Source organism: Catharus ustulatus, chromosome 1 (genome assembly GCF_009819885.2).
Source record: "Catharus ustulatus isolate bCatUst1 chromosome 1, bCatUst1.pri.v2, whole genome shotgun sequence".
NCBI classification, from domain to species: Eukaryota; Metazoa; Chordata; class Aves; order Passeriformes; family Turdidae; genus Catharus; species Catharus ustulatus.
Window position 1 is genome coordinate 112,773,395 of NC_046221.1, and position 14,665 is coordinate 112,788,059.

Consider the following 14,665-nt stretch of genomic DNA (forward strand, 5'->3'; position numbering starts at 1 on the left):
TAGCAGAGTATATTTTGTTTCTTTTCTCTGTCTTTTGTTTACAAAGTTAGAAGGAAATAAAATATAAAATTTATAGCAGTATAGAAACTAAGAGTAATTGAGAAATTCAGATTGTGTTGTCCCATTTTCTTTTGTATTTTAATATTCTGTTTAGTAGACCATTCTTGACTTCTTGACAGAAAATAAATGCTGTACATACAGAATACAGAGGTTAGTTTGTAGCACCAATAGTGTTGTATTAAAAAAAATTGAAGTAGAAGTAATTTAACAGCCTCTCAAATGGTGCAGTTCTGAAACTTGTTAAACAGGAAATCAACTCTAATTTGAATTTTCTTATGTTTTTATAAAATAATTTATTCATAAAGTGTGGTTTGATTGTGTCGGCAAGCTATAGCTAATGTTCCAAATGATGCTTTTGAAAATGCAGTTGGCTAAGGAGAATAGCATTAATTATGGACCCGTGATCCAAGGAACAAATTTCATGCTGAGATGTCAGTATTTTGTTTGTAATTCATCAGAGACATGCAGAGGGGTAGATTGAAGGCTGCTGCTTACCTGTAGATGAGCAGAACCTGACAAAGCAGTTCTTCATGGCAAAAGCAAGGATAAGATGTAAGGACAGATGAGAAAGGTGCAAACCAAAACAGGACATCCATGGTCTGATTTCACCTGGTACCCACTAACTTTCCTTTGAAAGGCTCTTCTTGGAAAAAAAACTGTCTAGGCTGTGCCTGGAGCTCCCTTTTCTCCCAGGGTGTTTGGTACTGAGTCCCTCACACAGCACCCAAGGGTGTGCTGTGTTTGTCGGGTGATTCAGCCACACTCAGTCTGTTCTGGGCAGCAGCCCCATGTTCAGCCGGGTTCGAGGCCAGCTGTGGTCACCTGTAGCTGGTTTCAGCTCAGCCTACAGGCACAGTCTGCTTACAACAGGACTGATAGCAACAGAAATCCTGTCCTGAAAGTAGAGCACAGGAATCCTGATCGGATTCATGTTTGCAGTAAGTTTGGAAAATGCTGGCTTTAAACATGCCTAGTCTGCCTTCTTCTCATCCATGGCTATTCATGCGGTTCACCACCACTTTCACTGTTCTTGATGCACCAAATCTGTGCTGCACAGTCAGGGAAAGAACAATGTTCATGTAACCATATGATTTCTGTATGACACTGGTGGTGCAAACCCAAGTATGGAAAAAAACCCCATGATACAGATAACCTTTCAGAAAACAGTATCTGCTCATATGTCAGATACACATAATAAACAAAATAGAATCTAACTTCTTCCAAACAACAATATTTTCATGTTTTTTCTAAAGAAAAAAGAGTAAATGTGTTATTTATAGTGCTGGAAGATGAGATAAACTAAAACTAAACTTTACATTAATATCAAGCAGTAATTATCACTGGTCTTGTGCATTTTGTTACAGCTTTCTTCATATGGCGGCTTCCTAAGTTACCAAGTGAAATCTTTTGGCTTACCTAGCGAGGGCATGGTTCTTCTGGATAAGAAACCTGATATACGACTAACAGTAAGCTTTAAAATACTATTTTTACTTATAAGCAATACAAATACCATTTTTATGTTACTTTACAACTATGGAAAATTTTGCTCTTGCAGTGTACTTAACTATTAAAGCATTAGCTTAACTATTAAAACTATTAACTATTTCTATAAAAGTGATTTTACTGCATTTTGATCAAAGCCATCAACATATCTGTCTCTGTTGCCAAAGTAACATATTATTAAGCATAACTGATTTGAGAGCAAGTAAAAAGATAAAACAGGATTTTCTCTGTAGAATATGCCTGTGGGAAAAAAAAAAAATTAATGCATCGCACACTTGTCAACAAGTATGGCCTCATCTCTGCAAAAGATGCCCTGGATTTCATGTGTAATTAATCTCATTTTCTGTGAGATTCTTTTTTCAACATAAAACTTAGCATAATTATAAGGCTTCAAGGGCCTGAAATAAAAATGCAATTTAGGTTGACAGTTTTTTAATGTAACCACTTTAGAGCCAAAACTGAAATCTCTAACTGTTTGTTGAAACTCTCAAGGAGGTGTTTTGTTTTCTCACACCATCAGAAATACTAATTCAATGTTCTAGGATTCTTACTGGGAAATGTACCTCATAAACTACTATCATAATACCAATAGTTGCTGGTGCACCAGGATGCAAAGGAGAGTGTTTTGAAATGCAAAACCATTTTTATTCTAAAGTAATAACTAGTTCCTGTGAAAGTTGATCAACATTAATTTGATTCTCTTGATGTTTTACTTGAAAACAAGGTTGTTAATAGGCAAAAGCAGTGAAAACTTTGCTGGCACCAGAACGCAGTGCTCACTATACCACTTTCCTGAGAAAAAGATGTACAGTTTTCCTAGTATTACTAAGTTTTGATCCCCCAAACAACAGGATTAATATGCTTCACCAAATTTTATTTTATCTGAACTTTCCCATAACAAGCAGTGAAATAGCAGTGTTATATCCCCATTCTCACAGGGCCAACAAATGGAAGTTGTTTATATGGATCCTAACAACCCTCTGCCTGATCGTCAATATTATGGCCGAGTGCAGCTGGTTGAGGTAAGAACTGAAAAAGGAATGGCCTTCTCCTCTCCTTCCAGAGTTACATAAAAATAACACATGCAGAATATGTGCAGAAATACCAAATATTTGGTAACGGTGATGAATATAACCTTAATCACTTTAGACCTTAAATATAAAGAACAGGTTTTATCTCTCTTTACTGTCACATTGAACCTGGGTTCTGGTTCATGACACTTCATTTTCACGCCTCTGGGTTGGGCATCTTGCCCAATGTAGCCCTTAGCACTCCCTCCAGGGCCAGTGGAGTAATGCTGAATCAGTCCTCAATAGAAGGTGATTCATTGCAGCCACAGACTGTACTTAATAGGGATGGAATGAATTGTTATCTGGTTTCCTTGGTGTCTAGGTACCTAGTTTAGAATGGGATGTCCAGCATTGGTAGGTGAATTCAGCAGGGATTATTCCTGCCTTAAACCTGAGCTCAGAAGGTCGAACTGGGTTATTTATTTCACATGCAGATAAAAAAGATGTTTCTTCAAGTCAAATTCCATTTTCAACAATGCTGTGTTTATTAGCAGAAAGAAATCCCTGAAAGATTGGGTTTCCAGGACTTCACTTACTCTTAAAAATAAAAGCATTTTCCTTCACATTTTTATGGTTTGGTGAGTGATATCTCAAAGAAGTTTGGATGACAGAAGAAGAATCTACAGGCTTCTTCACTTTTCAATACCTCAAAGCCATACTCACCTTGTAGAGTCAAAGCTACATCCCTTTCTTTATGCTCATTATTCTTTTTTCCACCTATCCTGTGTCTACTCTCCTAGACTCTATTACCCCATGCCAGTTGGCACTAGACAAGTCTGTTCCATGGGTATTTTCTCCCTTTTTCTGTCCTCTGGCCTTCTTTGAAGCTACTCTTTAAAGCAGCAGCAGCACCAGCAGCAGCATTGTGCTGATTCTGTACCCCTGGCTGTGCAGGACAGCTTCAGGCACGCCGGCAGTGGTAAGCTGGTATCCCGAGAAGAGCTGATGATAATCCTGTCCAGGCTGGATGGCCTGCACATCCGAGCCCTTTACTTCACGGAGAGCCAGCGCCTGACGCTCGGGGAGGTGGGGCTGGAGGAAGCCACCAGCGAGGGCAGCGGCAGCATCGCGCATGGCGTGGAGATGTGCGCCTGCCCACCGCAGTACGCAGGGGACTCCTGCCAGGTAGGAGACATCCACCTCCATATGCACCATTATCTTCTGTCTTTTGCCCACAGCTATACATACTGGGTTGATTGGGGGAGCAGGATGGTTGTTAAAGTAATTGACAACCTGTTAATTAACATGTAAGCCTGTGGCTTCAATGGCTCAGGTGCTTTCACCGTCTGAGAACCATGAGTTATGCTACTCATGATTGCTTTTATGGAGCTGCAAACGTAATTTTACATATGTAAGGCACTATAATGAGGGATTCTTCTGTGATGTCCTCTGAGAGGCTGAATAATCTCTTACTTTAATAAACAGAAGGTTAAAATTAGCTTGATCGAAGTCTGAGAGACCATACACAGTAGAGAAGATTCCTGGTGTTTCTTATTTTAGCAGGGTCAAGGGAAGTAGCCTGAATCCAGATAATTCAGGATACTATTTGTGTAGAAAACCATGTGAAATCTGAAATTAACATATTTGCAAAAAATATTTGGAGATATGTTTATCAAAGATAGTGTAGGCTTTGCAAAGTAATACTATCAGCTGAAGACTGCCAATACAGCTGTATATCCTGTCCCTGGTGCAGTTCCTGTAGCTGTAATTCTTTTGGTTGTCACTTTGCTTAGCTTAGAGCTTGGCTGTTGCCATGTATAAGCACCCAATGCAGCAGAATAAAGCACCAGAGAGATAAGCAGTGCACAAAGTGCACGAAATATGAGGAATTACTCTCAGAAAATGGTTGAGCATTACCATAAAATAACAATTGCTGTAGTAGCCTTGCAAAAGCTTTTTGAATTGGGAATTAATAATATCTAGGTTGGAGCAGCTGCAGAGAGACTGAGCAAAACCACATATGGCTGGCTTACATTTAATGTGTGCACTGCTCAGGACAGCTAATTCATCATCTGCAGAATAACCATTTTGGAAATTTTTCTATTTTTTCCCACTTCAGTTACTCTGTGCCACACACAAATTCATGAGCATTGACTGAAAATTCTACTGCCATCCCATTGCTTTCTACATACTGCCTTGGTTAAACTAAGCTGTTGGGGTTTTTTTTTAATGTAACCTGGTGAAAATACAAAGCCAAAGGAAGTGATCAAGACACTCACAGGGAAGCTCATAAGCCCTGTATGTTTATGCAGCATTACTCAGGCGGTGATTTACTGCTCTAATCACCAAGCTCTGTCTGGCTGCCTTAGGTGGGGAGGAGGTGATGCCTGCCACACCCCGATTTAGGTATATATTGAGCTACAGGAACTGCAGAGTTACTTGTTAACCTTAGGAAACGGTACTGTGTGCTGAGCGACTTGACTCACGGATAAAGTTTAAAGGTGGGGCCCATCACGGCCCAGAACTCATTAATCTGAGTCAGAAGCTGGAGAAGAAGGGGGCGTAATAAGAGAAGGAGCAGTGAGCACCGAAGGGAGAGCAGCGAATGTTCACAGGGGAGCCAAAGTGAAATGATGGCCCAAGCAGAGAGGCCAAGAAATGTAGGATGGCTGGCTGTCACTTTAGTGTCCCTTGGGCACTGTCTAGCACAAGCCATGCAGCAGAGGGTCTCCAATCCCCATCTTCAGGAGAGGAGTCAGTGGCAACAAGTTCAAATGGATTTTTATCTGAGAGAGGTAATTTGCTAATTTTTTCTTCCTCGTTTCCCTCCTCCTTTCATTCTGTTTTTAAATGAACTAATTTGGTAACAACTTCTATATTTCTTAATATAGAAATAATGAGAAGATTAATCTTTTGTCTCAAAGTATTTTACTAACAAAAGTGTGTACAAGAGATTTCTTTTAAATTGCTGTTTACTTGAAAACAATGAACCTAAAAAGCACTTGAAAGTGCTTACAGTTTATCTTCATGTGGAATCAATTTATCATTTGTGGGGAATCACAAATGCTGCTTCAAAAACAAAGCACCCACGTACTCCAAATGTGTCATTTTAAAGACAGCAAAAATAGAAAAACAAAAAGCTATACAGATACTTTCCAAATGCAATTAGATGTATTTTTTAAATGTCTCATTCATTTTTCTCTCCAAAAAGTCTCCAAAAAGAGACTTTAAGTAAATAAAATTTATATGTATTAGAGCACATATTTTATCTAGTCATGTTGTTTACTGTATTTCAAGCTGTGTTTTTTTCTGAAGCTGTGTATATTGGCTCCCTGTTGTTCAGAGAAAATATTCACCTTTTAAAATATGTATCTGAAAAGCTTCAACTGTCTATTCTAAATTTAGTCCTTGCTCACATTGAAATCAGTATTCAAAGCTGTTGATTGTATTAGTATTCTGCATATTTCTTTTTGTTTTTTCCTAATTGTCCTACATGTAGAGAAGACAAAGGTGCTGGTAGTTGTTGTTTCAACAGCAGTAATTAAAAAATATTCCTTTTGGGATCTGCTTTGTGAAAGATGAATATTTTTTCACTGTGGTAGTTCTATCATTGAAAAATTCTCTGGTCAATCCTGCCTCTGCATAAATACTTACACCTCCAACCACTGGAATGTGATTTGTGACACAATCCCACAGACCCTTCGCTTTCCAGATTGGTTCTGTCAGTCTTGGTGGTACACTTACTATGAGAAAAGATTTATGACTTCAGGGTTCAACTGTCACTTGTTTTCTGCATGTTGTTGGGGCCAGCCCCTGCCCGTGGGGCAGAGGCAAGGCACAGGTACAGCTCACAAGAACATTGCTGGAGGCAGGAACCTGGGAGGTGCTGGCTTCGTGGGGAGCACGGCTTTCTCCCCACTTCTGTAAGCCTTTGATCCTCCTTGCACCACACCAGCTTAGTTCCTAGGGGAAAAGAGCTACAGAATAGAAAGGATAGACTGATGTCCAGTCATTTTTAGTGTGGTTGGTGTGCCCAGAGTATTCCAGGGGAAGATGGGTGTGAATTTTTGATCTGTATGCAGAAGGGCTTCATGCCCATGAGGAATTCCCTGTGATTTCCCTGCTCATGCCACGCAAGAGCCTGGTTTTAACATATTAGTTACTTCCTCCCTGCTGTAGGTGAACAAACTTGATGTCTCTTGCTTCATTCAGAACATCCCTCTGGTTCAGCTCTCTGTTTAAATCCAACTGTGATCTGATAGGCTGCGCTCCTGCTCCTGTGCCCTCAATAGTTGGAACATTCTTCTCATGCTTCCCCAGTCTCCAGGGCAAGCCTCTACTTATAAATTAGACCACTGTATGTTCTGTTACATCACCTAGCTATGTCTAGGTGTGGCTTTAGCTCTTGGTAAGACTAAACTGTGGAAATCGTGATGAATGTATATAAAAGGTATCCAGAATTGTTTCCAAGGAATACATTGTAGTGAAATTATTATCAAGATATAACCACTAATTAGTATGTGAGATATCCAGATGTTCTTCTTTAGATTCACAGTACAGTGTTCTCCTACTCAAATATTTTTCTGTGGTTTAGAAATCATATTCTACACTTTTGTACATAGCCATAGGAAATGTGTTTTTCTCTAAGGTTAAGTCAAAATGATTAAATCATCACTGCCAAAGTTTCCAAAGCAGAGGGTTCAGATGAAACATCTTCATCTCCATTATTTGCTATTTAGTGCATTAAAAAATTGAAACATTATGAGCTTAGGAGAACTTAAAAGGAAATTCACGCCTTCACTTCTCTTTGGAAATGGCATACATATTCAAAATACACTTGCTGTAATATGCAAAACTTTCTATCAATGCTCACCAATCTTCTTCTTTCTTCTTGCTGTCCAGGAGTGCAGCATTGGATTTTACCGTGAAAATAAAGGATTATTTGCTAGACGCTGTGTGCCCTGCAACTGCAATGGAAATTCAAATAGATGTCAAGATGGTACTGGAAAATGTATTGTAAGTAATTAGCAGCACTACATTAGTAACATTAATTGGTAAATTAATGGGAAGAAAAGGAGAAAAAAACATTTATCTTACTGCACCATGGACTATACAGTATTATGAAATTCCAAGTAACTAAGAATAATCCTTGTATGTCTCATTCTCTAAATTTTGTATTGTTAATGAGCATGAGATGCATACACTTAAATGTACATTTAATGTGACTGTGGTTGATTGGAATAATTTGTGTCCTTGTCTTCAATTTTTTCTCTCCCCTGTAATTTTGGTTAGCTCCTGGTCACCAAACTTGCACATAAGGAAATGCTTGTAGTTATTTATAATAAACGCGGGTCTTATCCTGGCATATGCAATCCTGACCTTTATACAAATGTATTCGTGTAATGATGGCAAACAGAACGTTCATGCATAGCGTAGGCCTTTCAGAATCTTGTTTAATCAGCTTCAGTGCATCTCCACTAATCATTGTCTATAGCTTGATGGGTTAAAAAATACTGAACTAAATAAGATAAAATAAAAGTAATAGAAGTTAGATTAGTTAGAATATTCCAGCTGTTACAGAAGATGTAGTGGGGTAGATTTTGCTCCTTGGCATGCTGCATTATACCCAAAGCAGCCCCATGGGAGTGGATCAGCCCTCAGCAATGGAAGTGTGACACTTGGCTGACTGCTTCTCCAAATTATATCCACGATGCTTCTTTGAATAGTTTGTCCTGAAAAATTCCCCCTTAAAAAGTTTTCACTAATTTTTCATTTACTGTGTAAACAGGAACCTTGCCAACATCCTTCACGGCCTGTCTTTTCTGCTCCTTCTTCCTTGTTCACAGTGCATCCATTCTGCCTGCGGTGCATTCCTGTGCGTTATGTCATTCCCCCGACTTTGTTCCAACCAACCATGTTGCTTTAATGGAAACTATAAACCAATTCAGCCCATTCTGGGAGATGACTTACAGGCTGCTGCTTTGGAGGGGCAGGGCAGGCTGTGACAGGAAAGTGCTGCAGCACAGCAAGAAAGATCAGGAAGTTTCACTTCAGATTAGAATTATGAAGGCAAATTTTACTTTCACCTCATGAAGTATGTGATCTAGGTTTTCCTTTATCCCGTCCTCCTCACAGCTGAATTAACTTTCAGATAGGCAGAGCTAAATCAGCCATTGGTCCTGCTAAGTCATTTAGAATAATGTGGTGAAAAATGAAAGCCCCGAGGGCCTTTATTTCCATCATGAACTTCTGCCTAAGCAAGAGCAAGTTTGTCTGTCTATAGAGGAGCCATGGGACAAAAACCCGACATGGTGCAGAGAAGAAAAGGAGGCTTCCCACTGTAGAGCCATTAAGTTCCACATCCAAAGTGCAAAGCTTGTTCATTTGGCTTCTTGCTCCTCACCTGGCATCCCAGACCTGAGTACCTGCATTTGTCAGTGTCTCTCCAGTGGCAGCCTCCAGAGGTGGCTTTGTGAGAGGGGCTGAACCAGGCTGGCTCCTGGCCCTGTGCAGCAGCACAGCCCTCCCTGGCTCAGGCAGTCGCTGTCCCGCTGCTGCATGCTGGTGGAAGGAGAGGAGTGCACTCCCCTGCTGTTGGAAATGGGGAACAGTGGAGGGCTGGAGTAGGTGGAGAAGGCTGAAGACCTTGGTTCTCTTGTGAAGGCAAAAGGCATTTTTCTGCCATTAATCAGGATTTGTGTCCTAGTGGTCCCTGCCCTTCCTCCTGGAAGGCACATTCCCTCAGCAGCAGCATGGAGAGACTTGCTTATCCCATGGCATGTTGCTTCATGTCACGGAGCCCCGTGTGTTTGACGTAACCTCGGTGGTGCTGTGGCCCTGACACACACTGCTCTGACTGCCTTGTACCATATGAAGGCATGTGGAGTCAGCTGGCAGTTTTCCTTTAGGGTTTGCAGTACTTGATGGTTTGGAGATGCTGTGACTAGAAGGAAGACCCATGAGGGAGTTGCTGCTCTGGCTTCATTGCACTGTCTTAGGGAGCTCGAGCCCTTACATACCATGTAGCTAGAGGAGCAGCATGGCACATTTAGGGTGGCTTATATGTGAAATAGCTGAAATTTTCATTGCAATTATAGAATTGTTTCAGTTTCTATAGGCAGAGTGAGCAAAACAAAAAGCCAAGGCATAAGCTTGTGGAGGTGGGAGGAGGTTGCTCTAAGATGAAACCAGCACATATATCTTAAATACATCACTTCTACTCTTTTAGCAGCTGAATTTATTATTCAGGATCATAAAAATTGACAGTAATTTTTCAGAAACAGTCTGAGTTTTCCATTAGGCTTTTAGGCAGGAACATACACACCTGCTTTTATAGAGGCTGGATGATAAAATGGTTTCTTTTACAAACATAGTGCCTTTGTGATACTTGGTGTTTAACCTCATGTGAAATGGCTCATATGGGAACTGGAGCTTGTCCTGTTCTTTCCCAGAACCTTTTATCAGTGAGCCACAGATTCAGTTCTTTAACCAAAATGAAAACAGATCAGAGGTTACCATCTGAGGGAAGAGATCATGGTTGAGGGAATCTGGTGTGAAGAAATGTGAAGGAGAATGGAGTTTTAGAGAAGGTGGAAGGGACAGAACTATTTCACATTTGTAGGGGAAAAAATGCCCCTCTTCTGCCAGTCATGATAGTAGGGTCTTCAAACATAGCTTTGAACCGTCAAGGTTCCTGGAATGGAAGCACAATTTGCTCTATGACTGCTTCCAGACGATTTCCTGCTTTCTTTTTTCCATCTTCTGCTCTGTTAGTAAACCTTCAGATCTGTGGGACATTCAATCAGTATGTTTGCACAGAAGACAAACAGTTGTAGAACTTGGGAGCGTGAATGCCTCGTGACTGTTAGTCATTTGGAGTTTTTCTTATGGCTGCTTATGTATTTTTATGCTACTTGTGTATTTGAACAACTTCTATTTTAAATTAGCAACGCTTTAGGTGATGCAAAGGCAACTTCCTCATTCTGTACCCATAGACCATAAATTTATGACAATTAGACAACACTAAGAATGTTTCTAAACCAAGATACAATTGCCGACAATTTTATCATGGAAAAAGGGATCCAGCTGCATCACTTTCTATTGTATTCTTAGTTATATTCCAGTTACTGTAGAAAAATACATGGAGAAACTACATGAAACTCAATTCTGGTCCGAATCTACAAAGAGAAACAAATTTTTGTATTTATTAAATGAGATTTTTAAAGGAATGTACTTGGGCTCGGTTGATGGCATGCTTTTAGATTGTATCTGCCTTCTAAGTAATATTAAGGATGCAAAATTTAAAGCTTTATATAAATGTAGTGATTTTTAATTGTAATATGAAGACAGAGCATTAATGGAATGCTCCTTTGCTAACTATGCATCTGATTGAGTTTCTTTAAAAGTATGTTGAATTCAATATTTATCTGTTGCTTTCCCACAAGAGGGAGGAAATTGTGCTTTGTACAGTTAGAAAATTGACTGAAACTGCTCTACCCTGGTTGTGAAGGCAGTTTGGCAATAAATGCTTGATGATGTGGAAGAAAAAGAACATATTCTCCAAGTAAAAAGGCTGTTGGGGTTTTTTAAAATAATAGTAAAGACATATTGAGTGATAAAGCAGTGCTAAATGTCTTGCTTGTTTCCTTTCCAAGGACTGCCAGTATAATACTGCTGGGGAGAAATGTGAGCACTGTAAAGATGGTTATTTTGGAGATGCCACTCAAGGTTCCTGCCGGGAGTGCCCTTGTCCATATACAAACAGGTACAGTAAAAGCCTGGAAGGAAAATCAAGCAGGGGAGGGAAGAAGAAAAAGGGGAAAAAAAATAGAGTGGGAGAGAGAGAGAAAACCTCAAAGCCCAAACTCTGCTGCTTTAGGAATATAATGATCTTTGTTCTCATATTGAGAGCTTGGTGGTCCGTCTCACAGCATTGCCCGTTTTAATAAGCTGAGTATTCCAATTCTCATTCAGATTCTGAACTTCAGAGGTACACTGCTTATAGCCTTGGGGAGCCCCACAGGGTAGAAGTGGTCTTTTTTTCAAAACCACCAGGACTTCCTTTCTAGTGAGAAATATATGATTGAGGTCTTTTCCCTTACTGGGCATATCCAGACTCTTTCTTTTTTACTGGAATGCAAGATGTTTAACACCATTACTCTGACTAGGAGATAAGAGAAAACAGTGACAAAAGCCTTTTTCAAAAAGGAATTCAGAAAAATTATTAAGATGCAAAGATAATCCAAAAACATTTAACGTCTTAAGCACATATCTAGAACTCTCAAAGTATGGTTGCTTTTCTTGTGGAAGCCCTGTTTGGAGTGCAAATATACCGAAATGAAAAGTGAAAAGTGAAACTTCCTTGGATCTAATAAGGCTTTTAAAATTGGGCAGTTGATTGCATATTAAATGCAAGGTATATTTAGCCAGATTGTCATAACTGGTCAGTTCTGAAACATGGTAAATAAAATCAAATTTAAAAAAAAAACAACATAAGCTATAAATTGCTAAAGACACCACACAGTATTTGCCAGGTGCATTAACACACACGACGTAACCTTGAGTAAGAGATTTACACCATGAGACAATAGACAGGTTTATCATTTATCAGAGAACTCTCTGATAGATCTGGTTTTGACAGCCTCTTCTGCAGGTGCTTGCCTGGGGCTGACTGAACGTGTTTTTAGTCATTGTCTTCTTTCAAAGTTCTGAAATACCTAGGGAGACCATAAACCATAAATGTGCAGTTTCATAACTGCAGATTAGGATGGTGAATATCATTCTTGACACAGGAAATGCACCCCAACTGGCATTACTGGAGTGGACAATTTTCCATCCAGTCAAATTCCAGTAATTCTTTGTGCAGACCTCTGTCTTTGATGTACAGGCTTGCTTTATTCAACTGTTCATAGATTAAAAAATGAAAATAGCAAACATGGCTCTGCTTCACCTCCTGTCTTCTCCTTCACAGACATTGAACATTGAATCTAGACAAATCTGCTTGAAAGAGCAGAGAAAAAAGTTCATTGTGCTAACCAGATCCTCGAGATCCCAAAAACTGTGCACAACTCTACTCTCCTTGGTTATAAAACCCCTAAACAACATTAGCCACATAAAAATATCCTTTAATAAAGAAAAGAAAAGAAAAGAAAAGAAAAGAAAAGAAAAGAAAAGAAAAGAAAAGAAAAGAAAAGAAAAGAAAAGAAAAGAAAAGAAAAGAAAAGAAATTGTACAAACATGAGGAAATGTTGTCCAGCACAGGCAATCAATTCTTGCCTACTAAGATCAAATACTTGTCATAAAACTTGTTTTATGAAATCACTATTAAGGTTTATTTTAGTTATTCCTTTGGGTAGTGAACTATTATACTCAGTCCACAGGGCCAGGCAATTAAATTGGCTGAGAAGTAATTTGGTGGTGTAAAACCTTTTTAATCTGAAAGTCATTAAACTGAACCTCTAGAGTGTAAAACCTATATGATCATGTGCTCACAACAATATTTTTGCTTTTTCTCAAAGATTTGCAGCTGGCTGCGTGGCAAATGGTGAAGAAATCCAGTGTCTCTGCAAAGAAGGCTACACCGGAGCTCGTTGTGAGCGGTGAGTAACCGGTTTCTCAAAACCAAAAGTTTGAGAGACACGATAAAAGGAGGGCTGTCTGTATTGGGACAGACACTTGTGGACATATGGACACGCACCTGTGCACAGTATGCATGTACATAAGGAGCAGCTATTTGTATGAACAGCTGCTGAAGAGTGGTGCTGTAGTGTGATTCCAGTCACAAACCCAATACTCCCTGGGGAAATGAAAACAATTTTCCACAGACTACTGACCATGCCATTTTTACCAAAAAGAGGTGTCTGCCTCTTTGCCTAAGTGCCCTATGCCTTGCCTCATCCTGCACTCTGGTAGTAATGAGTCCCATTTATTTCACTCCTTTTCAAATTAAAAACATTTTCCCATTTCCTCCAGCGTACACGATGGTGCCTCAGCAGTCTTATCCAGCAGCAACCATGTAACATTCAGCACCATATCCTTTATCACAAATCATTCTGATGTGCTTCACAGCTGGAGCTTACACCAAGCTGAAACCATCTCTTTTGCTGGAACATTGCAGCACTTTGGCAAAGCAAGAGAGGAACAGCATAGCAGTTTCAGGCAGGCAGAGGAACCAATTTCACTGAATTTCAAATCCAGAGAGAACTGAAGTGCAATGGAGTGGTGATGTCTGGTTTGGAAATGTAAAGTTAATAAGTCATGATGTCAGATCTGAAGACAGGGCCTGGTCAGTAAGACATAGTCTTGTCCTTCAAGACTGGTGCCTTTGACCCTGTCTAATCTGCAGGTTATAGGTATTTTCTCTTCCAGGTATAGCTGTACCTCAGCTGCTCATCATGCCCTTTGAGCCTGCATTATCACCCTTATAGGTCTTACCACAGAGTGACTTCTAGGAATGTTAGCTACCCAGTGTGAACAATATATTTTACCTTTAAAATGTTTAGAGATCAGTCACACAGCCTGCTTTGCTGGCAGGAGGCAAGAGGGGGTATCATGCAGCAGAAGGGTGATGATGTCATTCAGTGCTGTTGCTGTTTGAAATCTCAGCTGTGCATGCAGTTTGATGGGAAAAAGGCCAGAATGGTATGCTTTGCTTGGTTAAGCCTTGTCAAATTCTCTGTGTTCGTATCTGTGTGCACTGGGTTTTTTTCAGAGTAAGCAAATTATTCCTGCAAGAGCACTGTGAGACTTCTTTTATTTTTAGAAAAAAATTCTGCAGTGCTCACAAAGATATTTTTAGCATAGTGCAGAGGAAACTGTAAACCAAAAATATATTATTTCTGTCTAAGTCAAGGCAGGAAATCAAAAGTTCTTGAAAGTTTCTTCAGGAGAATAACTGCGGTTTTATCTCAAGGGAAAGTATATTTCACAAAATTAGCTTTGACTATTTAATAAAAACTACTTGTATCTCTTTATCTAGCTGTGCTCCTGGATATTTTGGAAATCCACAAAATTATGGAGGCTTCTGTCAGAAATGTAATTGTAATAATAATGGACAGCTGGCTAGCTGTGACCACCTGACTGGAGGTATGTGA

General features: G+C 39.7%; 1 protein-coding gene across 2 annotated transcripts in view; it reads left to right on the forward strand.

Moving 5' to 3' along the window:
- LAMA3 (laminin subunit alpha 3) overlaps positions 1-14,665 on the forward strand; it is a 105,387-nt gene that overhangs the window by 58,121 nt on the left and 32,601 nt on the right. For both annotated transcript variants that reach the window (XM_033070660.1, XM_033070670.1), the window contains 7 exons: positions 1,425-1,526; positions 2,502-2,585; positions 3,528-3,758; positions 7,476-7,589; positions 11,228-11,337; positions 13,091-13,171; positions 14,551-14,657. In XM_033070660.1, the coding sequence (XP_032926551.1) occupies positions 1,425-1,526; positions 2,502-2,585; positions 3,528-3,758; positions 7,476-7,589; positions 11,228-11,337; positions 13,091-13,171; positions 14,551-14,657 (829 nt within the window). The remainder of the gene's footprint in view (positions 1-1,424; positions 1,527-2,501; positions 2,586-3,527; positions 3,759-7,475; positions 7,590-11,227; positions 11,338-13,090; positions 13,172-14,550; positions 14,658-14,665) is intronic.